The sequence below is a fragment of the Mustela nigripes genome, chromosome 10 (assembly GCF_022355385.1).
Source record: "Mustela nigripes isolate SB6536 chromosome 10, MUSNIG.SB6536, whole genome shotgun sequence".
NCBI lineage: Eukaryota > Metazoa > Chordata > Mammalia > Carnivora > Mustelidae > Mustela > Mustela nigripes.
In genome coordinates, this window is record NC_081566.1 from 13,457,497 (window position 1) to 13,477,204 (window position 19,708).

At 39.9% G+C, this 19,708-nt stretch overlaps 1 protein-coding gene across 2 annotated transcripts in view; it reads left to right on the forward strand.

The window, feature by feature from the left end:
• Window positions 1–19,708, forward strand: part of FLVCR1 (FLVCR choline and heme transporter 1) — a 37,766-nt gene that overhangs the window by 2,270 nt on the left and 15,788 nt on the right. For both annotated transcript variants that reach the window (XR_009406572.1, XM_059412659.1), the window contains exons 2-5: window positions 2,793–2,937; window positions 8,740–8,880; window positions 16,084–16,151; window positions 16,959–17,062. Coding sequence is in view for 1 of the 2 variants with exons in the window: in XM_059412659.1 (XP_059268642.1) it covers window positions 2,793–2,937; window positions 8,740–8,880; window positions 16,084–16,151; window positions 16,959–17,062 (458 nt within the window). In the remaining variant the exon portion in view is untranslated. The remainder of the gene's footprint in view (window positions 1–2,792; window positions 2,938–8,739; window positions 8,881–16,083; window positions 16,152–16,958; window positions 17,063–19,708) is intronic.

Below are 19,708 nucleotides of genomic sequence, written 5' to 3' on the forward strand. Positions count from 1 at the left end.
TTATTAACTCCATATCTGTGGATTATCTATTTATGGATAATAAATGGAAATGTCTTCTCAAGGCAGATTTCCCTCTGACGTTCAGCACACTTCTTTCTGCCTTCTTCGCACATTCTCCCTACGTGTTCTCGTCCTTCCCAGGCTGCAGTAGCTGTGCACCTGTTCATGGCCCTCATTTTCAGCCTAAATTATGGAGTGATCATTTATATTAATATTCAACAGTACTGAGCATTCACCAAGAACCTGGCACCATGCTAAGTATTTTACATGCACTGTGTCCTTGAATTTAATAATATAAGGTAGGAACCATTAGTCTCTCCATTTTATAGATACAGAAACAGACTTGAAGGGATGACTTTATTTTCCAGAAGCCACACAGCTAACTGGTGGCAGCATTCACAGCCAAGTTTGTCCGATTCCTGCATCCTGGCTTTTCACTGTCCGTCTCTACTGCCAGGTCTCTAACCTGAGAGACCCTTTAAAAACATGGATCAGATCCTGTCGTCTTTTGCTCTGCTTTGGACTCACCAGTGATTTCCCATAGTACTTAAAATCTAAACTCTTCACTCTGCGTTACAGAACCTTATACTAACATGTCTTCTTCGGCTCCTTAAACAACACTAAGCTTGAATTTTGCATGAGGGCCTTTGCAGAAGGATTCTCTCTGCCTGGGATGTTCTTCCTCCTAGGATCACATTATTACATCCTTACCGTCACTCAACTCTCATTTAAATTCATTTTAAATGATCATTTTGTGGCCTTTCTTGAGGATCCCAGTCACTCTCTTATCACATCATTATACTAGCTCCATACAGCGCTTACCACTGTCTGATGTATTTATGCTTATATATTAATTGTTACCACTCATTTCCCATCCCCACCATTAGATTGTAAGTTTCATGAAAATAGGCATGTGGTCTGAATGTATACAGTTGTCTCACCAGCACTTAACACAGTGCCCAGCACATTATAGATTCTCCATAAAAATTTGTTGAATAAGTGGATGAGCTTCAGACTCATGTAGATACAGGCCAGCTGAATACCTCCCTGTGACCCCGCCCATCCAAATTTACCTCATCTCCTTGCTTATTTCTCCGCATTTCTACTGCCACTGTCTTAGCTTTGGCCAGCGGCAGCCCTTACTTAGACATTGCTGGCTGATTTTCCTATCTGCAGCTCTTTCCTCTTTCCCTGTCTCTCCACATCCATCCACTGTGGTCTTTCTAAAGTGCAGATCTGTCCAGGACACGCCCTTCTACTCTGCAGAGGCTTCTGTTGCCCGGAGGATAAAATTCAGACTCTCTAATGAGACCGTGGGAGACCCTTTGGATCTGCCTCCTCTCAACTCCCAGCTTCCCCTCTCCACATCCCCCCAGTCCTCACATCCACATTCTTTCTCTGCTCTGAGGGAAATTGTCCACGACTTCCAGCTTCTCACAAGGTCACGCTCTCCTCCTTCCTTTGTACGTGATATTCCCTTGGCTGGGGACATGCAGATTTCACGTGGCGAACTCCAGTTGCTTTTTCAGATCTTTGCTCCTCCAGAAAGTTTTCCTGAACCCCAAGTCTATACAAAGTGGTCCTTCAAAGTAGTTTCTTAGCTAGGGTGACCATGTGTTCAGTTAGCCAGGGATAGTCCAGGTGTAGAGCTAACTATTCATTTAGTCCCTTTCACTCTGAATAGTGTTCTCATTGGGATGATAGATCCCCTGTCATCGCAGGCTTTGCGTCCTCTACCTCTCCATCACTGTACTTACCACACTGTCTTGTAATCACCTGTTTAATGGTCTCTATCCTCCTTTTTGTAAAGGAGCAAATGAAGTGTTTGGTGACTCTTAGTATCTCTCTCCGCCTCCTTTTGGAAACCAGTCTAGGGCCCTTCCTCCTCATCTCCATCCCTGAAAAAATCTATCTTTTTCTATTGAGCGCCTTTCATTTTATTTCTTTCATTGTGATTATCCTATCCAACCTTGTGTTTTTCTTACTAAGGCAAAATTCACATAACATAAAATTAACCATCTTAAATTATAGCGCAGTGGCATTTAGTACATTCACCGTATTGTACAACCATCCCTCTATCTAGATTGAAAACATTTTCTTTTACCCTCAGAGAAGACCCAATACCCATCTTCTCAACTTTACTCTGCATGTTCTTTTTTTTTTTTAAAGATTTAATTTATTTATTTGACAGACAGAGATCACAAGTAGGCAGAGAGGCAGGCAGAGAGAGAGAGGGGGAAGCAGGCTCCCCACTGAGCAGAGAGCCCAATGCGGGTCTCGATCCCAGGACCCTGGGATCATGACCTGAGCCAAAGGCAGAGGCTTTAACCCACTGAGCCACACAGGCACCCCTGATCTGCATATTCTTACTCCTCTTTTTGATTGTAAGCATCTAAAGTATAAGAACGGTATCTTACCCATCCTTATAGCAGAATCATTCAAATAGTGGGAGTTTGTTGAATAGGGAAGCCATGTGTCAGCAACTACCCTTTAACAGTACAGTAGTGGAAAAAACCAACAAAACATTAGAACGTGGTGTTGTTGGTTTTTTAAAATAATTATTTATTTGGGTAATCTCTACATGCAGTGTGGGGCTCAAACTCATGACCCAGAGATCAGGAGTCTCATGCTTCTCCAACTGAGCCAGCCCAGCACCCTAGAACATGGTGCTTTAGAATGTACATCTTACACCGTCAATACATAAGCTGTCTTCTCTATGCTGTATTAATTGCCAGTATGTCCTTTTTTTCTCTTTTTAAGAGTAGCTATTAACAGGATTGTTTATTTTTCAGCTTGGAACTGCTGTTGGCTTTTTGCTACCACCAGTTTTAGTGCCCAACACACAGAATGACACAGATCTGCTGGCTTGTAATATCAGTACCATGTTTTATGGGACGTCATCCATCGCCACGTTTTTATGTCTTTTAACAGTAATTGGTAAGCAAATTATTTTCCCTGTTGCTTAAAGAGATAAATGCATGGCCAACATGTGGAAATCAAAATAGCTGACCCTGAACATTTTCATGATAATATCTCGAATGCCATTTGCTTGTTTCATTCTTGCTGTTGCACTTGTTCAGATAGTGAATGCTACATCCCTAGGGATATGTTATGGTCAGCTACTTTAATATCGTAAAGGGTTTGAAGACTAATTCATCTGATTTCTCTCCCTACTAACTGTTCTTCCCGGATAACCGTGGTTTCCAACATGCCACCTGCCTCCCTTTTGCATCTTCTTCTGCATTTTCTGCAGCTTATGCTAACAAACCCAGGAACAAATTCTTGTCATGCTTTGAAATGATGCAAAGAGGCTGCAACCTTTTTTTTCCTTTTTTAATGAGAAATCCTTCCAAGGATCCCTATTTTAACAATTAACTGGATCTGAACATGTTGACCAGTGAACGATCCTGGGCAGTGGCAAGCTGTTCAGCAAAGCCTCACACTGGCCACTGCCTGCTTGTTGGGCCACTCCAGCAAAGCACTGCTGTCACCACTCGTCCCTGAGTCCTCTCGTCGGGGCCTGTCTCTTGAAGCAGTCAGTCCAAATCAGCTGCAAGCAGCCATCATCAGTTTGGAAGAAGGTTTGGGAAGGTCTGCTTTTTAAAGTTTATTTTTAACGGGAAAAAATGTTGCATGCAGGGAGAACAGGTGTTTTTTCAGGAATGGTTGATAGTATGACTGTAATATTGCCCTTTGGGCACTCAGGATATCTTAACTTGATTTGAGGAAGAAAGCAACTTTAAAGTTGAAAGATCATCTTTTAATCATTAATGTTTACCTTAAATTGCATTATAGCTGGAGTTTTAAAATTTATAAGGTTAATTTTCACCATGGCTGTAACAGTAATGAAAAATCCAAATTTTGTGATCTCTAAATCACAAAGGTTTCAAAGGCATGTAGGTGGAAGACTGTTTTGGTAGAAACTGTCTTCATAGATGAACTGCCCATACGTTTAATTTACCTTCAGATAATGAAAAAAATATCTTCTTGGTAGCATATAAAGTATTCTGATATGCCACATCTCCTTATGGTTGGTTTTTTATGTTTCAGTTAGGGATTGACATTTTTGCTGTGTATAGAATACTGAAAAAGGACAAATCATCCCTGTACTACTTCAGCAGTTTAAAAAAGCTTTAAAAGAAATCTGCAGTTGACCCTTGAACAACATGGGTTTGAACTGCACATGTCCATTTATACATGGTTTTTTTATAGTACTGTAAAAGTACAGTATTTTCTCTTCCTTATGACTTTCCTTTTTTTTTTTAAAGATTTTATTTATTTATTTGACAGAGAGAGAAATCACAAGTAGGTAGAGAGGCAGGCAGAGAGAGTGGGAAGCAGGCTCCCTGCTGAGCAGAGAACCCAATGTGGGGCTTAATCCCAGGACCCTGAGATCATGACCGAGCTGACGGCAAAGGCTTTAACCCACTGAGCCACCCAAGCATGCCCCTCCTTATGACTTTCTTAGTAACATTTTCTTTTCTCTAGCTTACTTTATTTTGAGAATATAGTGTGTAACACATATAGTGTACAAAATATGTGTCAATCAGCTATGTTATCAGTGAGGCTTGTGGTCAACAGTAGGCCATTAGTTGTTAAGTTTTTGGAGAGTCAAAAGTTATACATGAATTTTCAGCTGTAGGGGATTGGTGCCCCTAACCCCCATGTTGTTTAAGGGTCAACTCTATGTTTTTTAAAAATAAACTCTTAAGTCTACTTCTCCAGTAGCCATGTTTGATTTGCTAGATAATATGTAGTTTGCATATATTTTGCATAAATGGATCCTCTGTTAGCAGTAGGGATTATTAACATGTAAAATCCTCCTTCCTGCGATTGCTTGTGTATCTTCACATCAATTCTGGTCTTCCTTTTTTTATTGTCTTTTCATTGCTTTATCTCTTTGGAAGAAATGAGATTCTATATAAGAATCTATATAAGAATTCTATAATTCTATGTAGTTCTATATAAGAATTCTATATAAGAAATGAGGTTCTATATAAGATATCTCTACATGTGAAATTATATACATGACACATATGTGTTTAAGCATTTCTATAGGGGATGCTACAAATATAAGATTTTTATTTCTCAAAGGAAGGGGACAGAAAGGCATTAATAATAGGCTTGATGTTTGACCTAGCACCTATGTTATTTGAGAAATTAAAGGAGATATATACATGTACATTATTACTTACTTATGCTCTCATAGCTTCTGAATAGACAGTGAAGATGGAGCAGGGAAGAAAGGGCTCACTGTCAAGTTTTGCTTGTAATCTTAGCCATAGGATACCAAGCATAGTATAAAAGAAAGAAAATATACAGTTGTGACATGAATGTCTTGGGTTGAAAAGCATGACATTTATTTATTTATTTATTTATTATTATTATTATTTTAAGATTTTTTTTTTTAATTATTTATTCAACAGAGAGATAAAGAGCACAAGTTGGCAGAGCGGCAGGCAGAGGGAGAGGGAGAAGCAGGCTCTCTGCTAAGCCCCCCTGATGTGGGGCTCAATCCCAGGACCCTGGGATCATGACCTGAGCCAAAGGCAGCAGCTTAACCGACCAAGCCACCCAGGTGCCCCGAAAATCATGACATTTAAACAAAAAAATTTATCTGTTTTCCTGATTCTCAAATACTTGCTATTGGAGAGGATAGGGATTATTTTAGAAATCCCTACTTAAAGGCCCTTAATTACTAAAAGACAATCCAACTTCCTTCTAAATACTTCCCATAAATACTTTGGAAGCCCAACCAAATTTTACAAAGTAATTTGGCTTTGCTGTTGCTTTTCAGCAATGTGTCGTGTACTAAATTGGTATTCAGCAGTCTTTCAAAAATACTATCTTGAGGCTTATGTCACGTAACCCTGTTGCTCTCCCTCATGGAGCATACTCACGAATGTAGCATTTCTAGGAATCAATCTAAACCTTCCACCAAATCTCACACTAATACCTCATTCTTCATACCCTACCTGATTGTGGCCTATAGCATTTGGTGGTTTGGTAAGTACCAAACACGTTTGGCACACTCGATGCTGTACCATCTAATCCTCATAGGCCTAGGAGGACGGTACTAATATCATTCCCATTTGGTAGGAAATTTGGTAGGAAAGTAGGACACAGCATTGAAGTGAATGTAATCTAACCATGGTCACAGTGAATACTGAAGAAGAAATCTGAGTCTAGGTACCCTAACTCCATATTTAAGATGTTATATATAAAATATGTCATTTTAATTTTTATTTAGTCTTATTTTTATTCAAGTTTAAATTTCTCTTGTGTAAGTGGTAATGCTGTTGTGTATGAAAGCTGTCCTTGTGTAGGAGGGCAGTAAATTCTGTCACTTAACTCAAGTGTGCAAATTAAAATGCTTACCTTCCTGATTCACTAACATGAGTGGATGAGAGAAACCAGAAGTAAAGGCAATCAAAATATTTAACGTTTAGGTACTTAAACACATGTGTATATAACATATATGTACAATTCTACTTTTGATTCTTATATTCAGGGTATTTATAGATAGGCTGCTGTTGTAAACATTTAACAGAAATATGTTTTACTTAGTCTGTAAGAATTTTAAGCATGTGAGATAAAGTCTCTGGCTTTTGAAAGTAGGTATTTCTGGGGCACCTGGGTGGCTCAGTCAGTTAAGCATCTGACTTCTACTTAGGTCATGATCTCAGAGTCCTGGGATCAAGCCCCATGTTGGGCTCTATGCTCAGAGGGAGTCTACTTCTCCCTTTCTCTCTCCCCCTACTTGTGCTCTCTTTCTCAAATAAGTAATTAGATCTTTTTAAAGAAAAAAAGTAGTCCTGAAAATGACACTGTATTCTGTGTAGCATTCGATAATTACAAGATTTTGCATATATTATATCTCATAATCCTCATAAGAACTCGTTGTTTCCCTTTTATGTATGAGAAAGCTATAGTAGAGAGGCAGGAATTGACTTCTTCTGAGTTACACAAAGATATGAGGCAGAGCCAGTATTCAAACCTATATGTATCTTGTACTAAGTTCATATGTGGAATGTCTGCTTGGGGGACAAATAATGAAATCAAAAGATAATGTTATTATCTAGTTCCAGAAAGTACAAGTAGTCCTCAGCACAGTAGATTTCCTTCTTATTCTTCATGGGAGAAATAGTTTGAAGGTGGTGCCCCAAAATCCTTTGGCTACTTTGGAGAACAACTGCTTGAATGGTATTATTATTATTTTTTAAAAGATTTTATTTATTTATTTGACAGACAGAGATCATAAGTAGGCAGAGAGGCAGGCAGAGAGAAGAAGGGAAGCAGGTTCCCTGCCAAGCAGAGAGCCCTATGTGCAGGGCTCGATCCCAGGACCCTGGGATCATGACCTGAGCCGAAGTCAGAGGCTTTAACCCAGTGAGCCACCCAGGTGATCCTATTATTATTATTATTATTATTATTAATGTAAGCTCTCTGCCCAGTGTGGGGCTTGAACTCATGACCTCAAGATCAAGAGTTGCATGCTCTACCGACTCAGACAGCCAGGGGCTCCCGTAGTTAATTATTTTATTGGCATACAGTTTTTGGTGGGAAGAAGAAAGAAGAAGTCTACCGCTTTTTAGTTTCAAAGGAAAGAAAAAGCCATATTTCATCTTTTGAAGGAAGCAACGCAAAGGAAACAGAGTCATAGACCAGTAGTTTTATGTTCCTCTGTTTCTTTTTCTTCCTATAGACTGAAACCCAACTTTAGTGTATTGTGTAGCTGATAGATACGAGCCTAATTTTGTTCAGCAGGGCAGATGACTACCTGAAACCAAATGCTATCACATCTTCAGAAAATAAATTCAGCGAAGCTGAAGACTAATCCGAATTGTTTTCTCTTTGCATTTGAATTCAAATTTGAGCCATTTATACTTACTTTACAAGTAAATAAGAACCTAGTAAGAGATTGACGACTCACCAAATCCCCATGACTACCTTGTAAGCATGGTTTTTACATTCTGAAACTTTGTTTTATAACCAAGTGAGTTGTGTATTACCACTGTTAGGAAAGAGAGATATCTCTTAACTAGGACCCAAAGAGACTTTCAGGGAAGGACCACAGGCGTCCTCAACAGCAAGGAACAGATAATGTGAACAGAAGAGAAGAGATTGTAACAACTTTAACAGTTTATGTCTACCAGTCTTCTGATACAAGGACATTCAAAAACAAATATTCATGAGTATGTACCCTCTTAAATTACTTATGACACCTGTAAAAATAGAAGTCTGTTTTAGTTTGATGCATTTTCAGTATATCCTAATTAATCGATGTTTCAGTGAGCTCTGCTCCCATGATCCACCTGGACCTTTACAGTTCTAGAGGTGTAATTATTGTATCAAACATTAGAAGAAAACAGATACTAACTCAAGACAGTCCTCTAAAAGGTCAGTAACATATTGGTTTGCTTATATCAGATGTTACTTGTAGTTACAAATTGAAGTAAGTATAGAAATGGAATTGTTGAATACTACTAGAATATAAATTAATCTTGCTTAACTGAGTGGGCAAGGTTGTGACATATTACTGATGGTTTTGCAGTTATGTGAATTGGCCAGATCTCCGAGTTGGAGTCCGTTTCAGAAGACTGGGAGGATATTCTTCAGAAATTAATGAAAATGAAAGGCACGATCTATGACTTTAACTACCTCTTTAAGCTTAAATGGATTTAGTTTGCTCAGTAAGGAAGACCATGTATTTAATTACCTTTCCATGTGTGTTTCCAGCATTCAAAGAAAAACCTCAGTATCCACCAAGCCAGGCGCAAGCAGTTCTTCAAAAAAGCCCCTGTGCTGAGTACTCCTATAAGAAATCAATAAGGAACCTATTTAAAAACATTCCTTTTGTCCTTCTGTTGATCACTTACGGTAAGTGGTTTTCTTTTACTTTCTTTGATTTCTATATAAAACTGAGCATTGTAAGGGTGCCTGGGTGGCTCAGTTGGTTAAGCGACTGCCTTCGACTCAGGTCATGATCCCGGAGTCCCTGGATCGAGTCCCGCATAGGGCTCCCAGCTCCATGGGGAGTCTGCTTGTCCCTCTGACCTTCTCCTCTCTCATGCTCTCTCTCTCTCTCTCTCAAATAAATAAATAAAAATCTTTGAAAACAAAACAAAACTGAGCATTGTAGATTCTTTTCATTTAATCTAGTGGTTTGAGCTTTAATTAATGAGAAGTTTGTTAACTACAAAAATAATGATGGCATAGTCATAAACTTAAATTTTGAACTAAAAGCAAAAACTTCAAGATGGATTTTCTTCATAATTTCTTAACCTAATTTCTTAATAATTTCTTGATCTAATTTCTTTTCTTTTCTTTTTAAATATATATATTTTTAATTTATTTGACAGAGACATAGCGAGAAAGGGAACACAAGCAAAGGGAGTGGGAGAGGGAGGAGCAGGCATCCCGCCGAGCAGGGAGCCCGATGTGGGACCTGATTCCAGAACCTTGGGATCTGAACCTGAGCCAAATGCAGATGCTTAATGACTGAGCCACCCAGGCACCCCTCAATCTAATTTCTTATGTTTTAATTTTTTTTTAAGATTTTATTCATTTATTTGACAGACAGAGATCACAAGTAGGCAGAAAGGAAGGCGGGGGCGGGGGAAGCAGGCTCCCTGCTGAGCAGAGAGCCCAATGCGGGGCTTGATCCCAGGACCCTAACCCACTGAGCCACCCAGGCGCCCCTTCTTATGTTTTTAAAATAAAATTTAATAGATCTCAAACAGACAAGCACTGTCTTCTTTTTTGAGTTTTCACTGAGTATTTTAAGTCCTTTATGAACTGCTTTAATCATGTGGGAAATGTCATCAATAATCCCTTTCCCTGCCTGTGTGCAAAGTGGCATCTATTTTGACTACTCGGGGTCAATACTAGACATTCATGCGATCACCTTAACCAGTTCAAACTTGAAAAACAATTCTTTTTTTAAATTAATTAATTTATTTATTTTAATAAACATATAATGTATTTTTATCCCCGGGGTACAGGTCTGTGAATCGCCAGGTCTACACATTTCACAGCACTCATCATAGCAATAACCCTTTCCAATGTCCATAGAAAAATAATTCTTACTCTTCTAGATATTTCATGGTAACTGACGGATACTCACCCTGACGCTGTAGCTTTGACTGCAGACACCAACCCATTTGGTTCCCTTCGGAGTTTGCTGACTGTTTTTTATATCAACACCATTTATAAGAGCTGCCAACACCCCCTATTTCTGTCTTACTTGTCTTCAGAAGTCACTCTCTGCTGTTTTTTCTCTTCTTGACAGCTTTTTGGGAGTGTGCACTGTAGTTACATAACTTGTTGTACGAGTCGTAACAAATTATGCCCTGACCTAAACTCTCACTCACCCTTTTATCAGGATTACTTCATCTTTTTCTCCTTTTTTTCTTTTTCAGTGAAAATAGTTGAGCACAAAAGTAGAACATTTAATTTAGTGAATTCCTATGCCCTGACCATCATCCAGCTGTAATTACCACCATTTCACTATTCTTGCTCTATCTCTTCCCTCTACCTTTTTCCTAAAATTTTTCTTCCCTGGAATATTTTTCTTTTTTAAGATTTTATTTATTTAGGGGCCCCTGGGTGGCTCATTGGGTTAAAGCCTCTGCCTTGGGCTCAGGTCATGATCTCAGGGTCCTGGGATGGAGCCCTGCATCGGGCTCTCTGCCCAGCAGGGAGCCTGCTTCCTCCTCTCTCTCTCTGCCTTCCTCTCTGCCTACTTGTGATCTCTGTCTGTCAAATAAATAAATAAAATCTTTTTTTTTTTTAAAAAAAAGCACATCTTTTTTAAAAAAAAGATTTTATTTATTTATTTGACAGAGAGAGAGCGATTATAGTAGGCAGAGAGGCAGGGAGAGGGGGAGGGGGAAGCAGGCTCCCCACTGAGTAGAGAGCCTGATGGGGGGCTGGATCCCAGGACCCTGAGATCATGACCTGAGCCCAAGGCAGAGGCTTAACCCACTGAGCCACCCAGGGGCCCCTTCCCTGGAATATTTTTAAGTTAATCCCGGATGCTATATCTTATCCCCATTAAATATTTCAGAATGCCATAGTGCCTTTTCTTAATTTTCATGGTTACCTCCACTGGTTAGCTTAAACCTAAAACACATAACTAGGAAGTAAAGAAAATAACAGTGGGTGATTATTATCTGTAAGAGCAAATTCATTTTTGTAGCCTGTGGTTTAAGGAAGAAAGATTCCTACCCTCCTTCTCTTCTCACTGTCTCCTGAGATAAGACTTTCTTTGAGCCAATTTATAACCAACCTCTTGTCACAGACACAAACACACGCAGACACACACACACACAAACGTGCCTCCACGGGCTCATAGGCCATAAATTCTAGTCTCTGTAATTTTGTGCCATTGTTCCTTTTACCTGAAATGTGCTCCTTTTTTTCCCTTAAGCAGTCCTACAAGAGCTGGCTTAATGTTTGCCTCACTTACTCTCTAATATAAATAATTAAATCTTTAAAACAAAACAAAACAAAAAAAAGGCAGGAAGAAGGCATTGAGAAACACTGTGGAGAGTTTGGTAATATTCCCCAGGAGAGTTGGAAAATGTTCTCAAGCTTGTTTTCTTCACTGAAGGGGTAGCTAGTTAGGGATCATGGTTTTAAATGAGTGAGTCACATCACACCTTTTGACGGGGCCCCTGTCTCCCTCCATAACTGATATTATATATAAAGTTGGAGCAGACTTGCACCTGGGATAGCCTGGGATAGGGACTATATTCCTAGGTCAGGTTTTCAGGATTATATACAGTGTCCCAAACTTAGGAACCAAAGAGTCTAAGACAACATTTTCTGGCGGTGAGGCTGTTTGGAGAGAACGTGTTCCTTCACTCTGCCACTTGTGCTGTTTGCGATCTGAAATGCAGACAAATAATCTAGGCTCAGATAACAATATTTCTTGCTCTTACGATCCTCTATCCTGACTCTTGCTATCTTTACTCCGTCTGGAATAGATCCAAGATCCGTGGAAGGTGCAGCACAGGGAAGTACCCTCAGGCCAGTCTTCCTGGGCCTCCCCAGGCTAACCACGCTGTGTCCCTTTATGCATCGGAGCTCAGTGGGAAGTGAGCAGCAAAAGCCAGTTACTCAGGGTCCTTCGATAACGATCTTTACACAGCTCTATGTCTCATCCTACAATCTCCCATTTCAACAGGGCTCGTAAGGGAACTTGACCAATGGTCAAATGCCTGAGAGAGAAGTCAGGGCCAAGGACAACAAAGATAATGTCAGTGAAGAACAAGGTGCGGGACACCTCTCAGACACCAGGATGTATAAAGCGGTGGTAATTAAGATGCCGTGTATAGTCTAGGGATAGACTATTCAGTTACTAGAACAGCGCAGAGATCCCAGTGACCTGCTCTCTGTATGCATGTGCAGGCCGGTTTGTATGACGGCCGTGAAGTTCTGCTAATGAAGATTCTCAGTGGCCAAACACGTCAAAAATTCAGTTATCGGTGCTGCATGTTCAGGGCAAGTTGACAGCAAGGTGCTGCTCCTCCCAGAGTTGACTCAGGGATCCAGAATGACATCTTGGCACACGCTGATAGGATCACTAGGGCAGCAAGTGGGACAGGTCACTTTCAGTCACATTGAAAGTCATGTGGCCATGGCCCTGAGTGTCTGGAAGGAGAAAAACTAGAACGCAGCGATCCTCTTGTTCCTAATGTCACTTTCTCTGGTTTCAGCGACCTGGTCACTCTGGTTTCAGCTCCCTGACCGGCACAGTCAGGGAGCACATGCTCCTCCTTCTGACCTGTTGCAGGGGGTCAGCACGAGCCTCACCCCGCATCACATGGTTTAGGCCATTCACCCCACTTCATCTCATCATGTAGGTACTTCGTCATCTCACATCATCACAATTAAAAGAAAAATACAGTATGATAAGAGTTTGAGAGAGAAAGAGAGAGAGACCACATTTACCTAACTTCTATTACTGCATATTGTTGTAGTTTTTCTGTTTTATTATTGTTGTTGATCTCTACCGTGCCTGATTTATAATTAAACTTTACCACATGGATGTATATATGTATATACAGGAAAAAACATGGTATATGTAGGGTTTGGTACTATCTGCAGTTTCAGGCATCCTCTGGGCGACTTGGAACAAATCCCTTGCAGGTAAGAGAGGCCTGCTATATTCGCAAACAGCTCTAAAGACCAGAACGTTCAGATATGAAAACTAGGTGTTTTGTATAAGAGAAACCATATAGTAAATTGTCCTGGGATAATTGATTATCCATCTTGGATATGGGGAAAAAAAATTAGCTCTCTATAGCATACCATGAAAAAAAAGAATTGCAATGGATTAAAGACCAAAGGGTGAAAATTCGAACTTTCAAGTTCTAAGAAAGGAAATCGGCTTTAATATTCTTAAAAGAATTTCTCGGGATGCCTGGGTGGCTCAGTCAGTTAAGCGTCTGCCTTAGGCTCATGTCAGGATCCCCCAGTCCTGGGATTGATCCCCACGTTGGGCTCCCTGCTCAATAGAGGAATCTGCTTCTCCCTCTCCCTCAGCCCCTCCCCCTGCTTGTGCTCTCTCTCTCTCTCTCTCTCACTCACTCACTCATTCTCTCTTAAATAACTAAATAAAACCTTTTTTTTTTTTTTTTAAGAAAGAATTTCTTAATATAACAAAGAGAAGGGATGCCTGGCTGGCTCAGTCGATAGAGCCTATGACTCTTAATCTTGGGGTTGAGACTTCAAGTCCCACATTGGATGTAGAGATTACTTAAAAATAAAGTCTTAATAAATAAACAAAACACACATAAACCCTAAAGGAAAATATTGGTAAATATGATTAAATTAAGATAATGGTCTTTTAGGGGTCCCTGGGTGGCTTAGCCACTTCAGCATCTGATTCTTGATTTCACAACTCAGGTCATGATCTCAGGGTCATGAGATCAAGCCCCCTGTGGGGCTCACACCAGGCATAGAGCCCACTTAAGAGTCTCTAACTCTCTCCCTGTGCCCCTTCCCACCCTTTATGCACATTCTCTCTCTCTCTCTCTCTCAAAAAAAAAAAAAGTTAATTATCTTTTCTAAAAAACACCATAAACAGTGAAAAGGTAGGACATAGACTATGAGAAAATGTGGTGCATATAACCAGCAAAGGCTTAGTACCTACACTGTAGAAATAACTCCTACTGCTCAGTAATAAAAGGGCAAAGAAGTTAAGGAAACCAGAAAGCATTTATGTGTTTGCATATGGCTCATATATGATGCTGAACCTTACTACTTAACCTTACTACTTACTATGTAATCAAGGAAATGCCAGTCAAAACCAGAGTAAGACACAGTACACATGCATTCAGATTGGCAAAGAAAATGTGTTTTAGTTTGATAAAAATATATATGGCAAGAATGTGAAGTAGAGGAACTCTGCTGGTAGTATAAACCAGTACAACTATTTTGAAGAACAATTTGACTATACCCAGAAAACAGATGTTCTACTCCTAGGTATATACTTAGAGAAACCCTTGTATACAATAACAAAAACATAATATTCATTGTAATATCATTTTAAATAGTGAAAAACTGGAAAAAGTCTTAAGTGTCTATTGACTGGCCAGGAGATAATTAAATTGAAGTATATTCACATAATGGACTATGCTATAGTAGAGAAAATTAATGAACTAGAATTTAAAGTATTGACTCAGATAAATCTCAAAACCGTAATATTGAATGATAAGAGCAAGCTACAGATAGATACAAATAATATATTGATATGAAGTTCAATCACATGCAAAATCATTCTAATTGTTATTTAGAGTTACACATATATTGTAATATCTAAAATGATAAGCACTGGGGGACCTGGGTGGCTCAGTCATTCATCTGACTCTGTTTTGGCTCAGGTCATGATCTCAGGGTCCTAAGATCGAGCCCTGGGTTAGGCTCCCCATTCAGTGGGGAGTCTGTGCCCTCCCCCACTCCTACCCACTCATGTGCTGTCTCTAAAATCAACAAATAAATCTTTTTTTTTTTTTTTTTAAGATTTTATTTATTTGGGGTGCCTGGGTGACTCAGTGGGTTAAGCCTCTGCCTTTGGCTCAGGTCATGATCTCAGAGTCCTGGGATCGAGCCCCGCATCGGGCTCTCTGCTCAGCAGGGAGCCTGCTTCCCTCTCTCTCTGCCTGCCTCTCTGCCTACTTGTGATCTCTCTCTCTGTCAAATAAATAAATAAAATCTTTTTTTTTTATTTTATTTATTTGATAGAGAGGGAACACTAGCAGGGGCAGTGGGAGAGGGAGAAGCAGACTCCCTGCTGAGCAGGGAGCCTGATCTGGCTCAATCCCAGGACCCTGGCATCATGACCTGAGGTGAAGACAGATGCTTAACCCACTGAGCCACTCAGGTGCCCTGCAAATCAATAAATAATCTTTTTTTAAAAAAGTAAACAAAATAAAATGATAAGCACTAACATGAGGATCGGTGTTACCTCTGAGAAAGAGGTACATTGTTTTCTATGCTTGAAATATTTAGTAATAAAGAAAGAAAGAATAAACTTAAGTCTCACTAGATTAAGAGGCTTACCTAAAGTCCTACAAACGTGCCAGGAATCAGCAGGATTCAAACCCAGTCACATGCTTTCTGATAACTGTTTTTTATTTTTCCTTTTTAAATATTCTCTAATTAATATTTTCTTACCGGTCACCTTGAAGTCACGAATGCAGGGGTGAGGTTTCTGAGGCAGGGTTTTGGTCTCATGAATGAACATTCATGAGCTTGGGTACGTTGTAGGAGCTCAGTGAACAATCCGTTCAGGGCTTCATGGCTGTGTACAGTGTTCTGCACACACACAGGAGTTATGGTTGGCACATCTGAGTCTAAATAATAATAAATGGTGTAATGACAGAATTTTGCCATTGTAATCTCTAGTAAGTTCAGATGTTAAATTGATCATTCCATCGTCTGAAAGGGAATGGCAAGAATTTTTCATTTTCTCTGGCAGCTGTGTGAGAAATGTGTTCTATATTCACCCTTGTCCCGGAGTACTCGTATCATCTAGTAAATGGTACATTTATAATTTCCCATTTATTATTGTAGGTATCATAACGGGAGCATTTTACTCAGTCTCAACATTATTAAATCAAATGATACTGACATATTATAAGGTGAGTTTCTGTCTGTACTGTGTCATGCCCCTGGCCAAGAGTGTTTCTTAAACAATGTCATTCCTGTTAGCATGATCATAAGATTAAAGATTTATTGGGGTGTGGCTCGCTCAGTTGGTGGAACGTGCGACTCTTGATCTCAGGATCGTAGGTTCAAGCTCCACATGGGATTACTTAAAAATAAAATCTTAAAAAAAGACTTATGACCTTGTTGCTTTAAAAGATTCTCATTTGTTTTAATTGAGAATATGTTTAATCCAATTTATAAAACACACAAAATGGAAAGTGGAAGGTATGATTGCTGTGACAATACCCAAGTCTTTTTCAGTACTTTTTAAAAGAAATGTGACTGGTTATATGGAAAAAAAACAAACAATTTTAAGGGAAACCAACCCAAATATAAAGAAGTAAATATTAAGCAGTGACCTGTCTTTGCTTTTGAAAAGAGAAAGCAGTTGTAATATAAAAAAACTATCAGATTAATCTGCTTCTCAGACTTCTGTGAATTACATGAGAATTCTAACAAAAATCATTGCACTTTCTAACCATGGAGGTTCCAAAAAAATTTCTTTTATTTCTCCCACATTTTAGGTATTCTTTTTTTTCTGGTTTGAAAACAGAAGGTACTTGATATGTGCTTTACCAGCCCCCCAACCCCTTCACCCTAATAGATGTACTAAATTTCCTACTATATTGTATGCTTAATTTTATCTGCTTATTTCCATTGACTGTGCAAGGTATAAGAGTGTGAAAGATCTATTTGAATTAGAAGTATCTGATTAACTTCTTATGAAACATTTTTTAAAGGGAGAAGAAATCAATGCTGGAAGGATTGGGCTAACATTGGTAGTGGCTGGAATGGTGGGCTCTATTCTTTGTGGCCTATGGCTAGATCATACCAAAACATACAAGTAAGTGATAGTAGGTAAATGTATGGCATACAACCTAGGGTATTTGGGGTTTAATGGAAACTTTGCTTCTTATTTTAAGAAATTTTAAAAGTGTTATTATTGGGGCACCTGGGTGGCTCAGTGGGCTAAAGCCTCTGCCTTCGGCTCAGGTCATGATCTCAGGGTCCTGGGATCGAGCCCCATATCGGGCTCTCTGCTCAGCAGGGAGCCTGCTTCCTCCTCTCTCTCTGCCTGCCTCTCTGCCTACTTGTGATCTCTGTCTGTCAAATAAATAAATAAAATCTTTAAAAAATATATAAATAAATAAAAGTGTTATTATTACTAAAAGACTTGGATTCTAGACATTCTTAGATTCCCTTCACTTCTGAATGAATTCTGTATTTGTCTTATTTTATCAGTCATACTTTAACTTTGAGAATTTGGATACCTTATGAAGCTTCTTCCCCTCCAATAATAATTGTGCACACATATGTCTTTAGGAGGGATCATTGCTATTCTGTAAAAGCCCTTTCTGAGAAATATTTGATTTCTGACAGAAACTTTATCCTGTTCTTTTCTCATGTTGTGAGCTTAAAAACAAGTAAACAAAAAGTTGTCTTTCCTACCAAAAAATTGTTATTGAGCATAAGGCATTTTGGTAAACTCCTAGGCATGTTGCCTAGGAGTGCTTGGCTGGTTCTGTTGATAGAGCATGAAATTCTTGATCTCAGCGTCATGAGTTCAAGCCCCATGTTGGGTATAGAGTTTACTTAAAAACAAAAAAATAATATAAATACATACACACGTACATACATAAATACAGTCTTGGAAAAAAGTCTTTAAAAGTCTTTTTGCCTAAAGTGCCCCATACTATAGCACCACTTAACTATACTATAATATAGAATATGAAAATACAGTATTAATTATACATTTATATAATCAAAATGCTAATACAAAAGAAGAACTTAGGAATAACAACTAAGAGACTGAAAAGGGATTTCAGGGGCAGCATCTTTTGCACTGGGCCTTAAAAGAATAGGCATATATATATTTTTATGACGTGTGACTCCATTCATATAAAGCTCGTTTATATTGTTCGAAGCCAAGATAGTGGCTACTCTCGGAGACAGGGAAGCAGTGATTGGAGGGGCCGTCTGGGGGTTGGTAATGGTTTTTTCTTTGGTTTTAGTGTTTTTTTTTTTTTAATTTGAAGTACAGTTGACATACAATATTTTATTAGTTGTAGGTGATTCAACAGCTATTTTCGCTTTTCAGTTAAGTTTTCCATTCCAGCATAGTTACCATACAGTGTTAATTTCAAGTGTACAATATAGTGATTCAATAATTCTGGTACCTCAGGGCTCGAGAGAGAAGTGTGCTCTCAGTCCCCTTCTCGTTCTACAGGTCCTCTCACTGTCTCCCGCTGGTGACCATCACTTTGTTAACTGCAGTGAAGAGCCTGTTTCTTGGTTTTCTCTCTCTTTTGTTTGTTTTCCTCTGTTTGTTTGTTTTGTTTCTCAAATTCCACATACGATTAAAATCCTATGGGATTTGTCTTTCCCTGACTGACTTATTTCGTATGGCTAGATCTGTTCTCTAGATCGTCCATGTTGTTGGAAATGGCAAGATCATTCATTTTTTATGGATGAATCATATTCCATCGTATATACATGCCACATCTTCTTTATCCATTCATCATCGGTGGGCACCTGGGCTGCTTCCATAGTTCAGCTATTGTAAATGATGCTGCAGTAATAAACATAGGGGAATGATTATTTTCCTTACTCAGTGCTCCCCGCAGTAAGTGTAGCTGCCGTCTGTCACCAGACAAAGTGACTGTAACATTATTGACTATATGCCCTGTGCTATACTTTTCATCCTCATGACTTATTTATTTTATAACTGGAGGTTTGTATCTCTTCTGGTCTTTTTTTTTTTTTTTTTTTTTAAAGATTTTACTAGTTTATTTGACAGAGTAGGCAGAGAAGCAGGCGGGGAGGTGGGGGAAGCAGACTCCCTGCGGAGCATAGAGTCCGATGCGGGGGTGGATCCCAGGACCCTGAGATCATGATCTGAGCTGAAGGCAGAGGCTTTAACCCACTGAGCCACCCAGGTGCCCCTCTCTTCTGGTCTTGAAGGGGTGGCCTTATGCAGGAACCTACCCCCGTGGATGCTGTGTGCCCGGCTGTTTTGGCTGATCAGTTAGAGCTGGATTTGGTCCAAGCCAGAGGTCCTGGGGTGCTCCAGGCCAGAGGCCACCCTAGTGGGATGGTTAGAGCTGGAGCACATTTGGGCCCAATGGTCCCAGGGGCTTCAAGCCAGGTCCACAGGGGCAGAGTAGCTGGACCTGGAGCAGGTGTGAGCCGGGGCAGGAGGGAGGGTGGGGGGCTGAGGCACTCGTACACAGTCTGTGCCCTGGCTGCCCTGGCTGTCCTGGCGCGGTGGCTAGAGGTAGAGCAAGTGCTGGCAGGGGTGCTCTGTACCGGGGCTGCCCAGGTAGGACTTGAGCTGGAGCAGATGCAGTCTAGGAGGGCTGCCCTTGCAGGACAGATGGAGCTAGTGTGGGGAAGTGGACTCTGTTCCCATCTGTGGCTTCGAGGAGCCACTGTAAACAGTGGCTTCGAGGAGCCACTGTAAACAGTGGCTTCGAGGAGCCACTGTAAACAG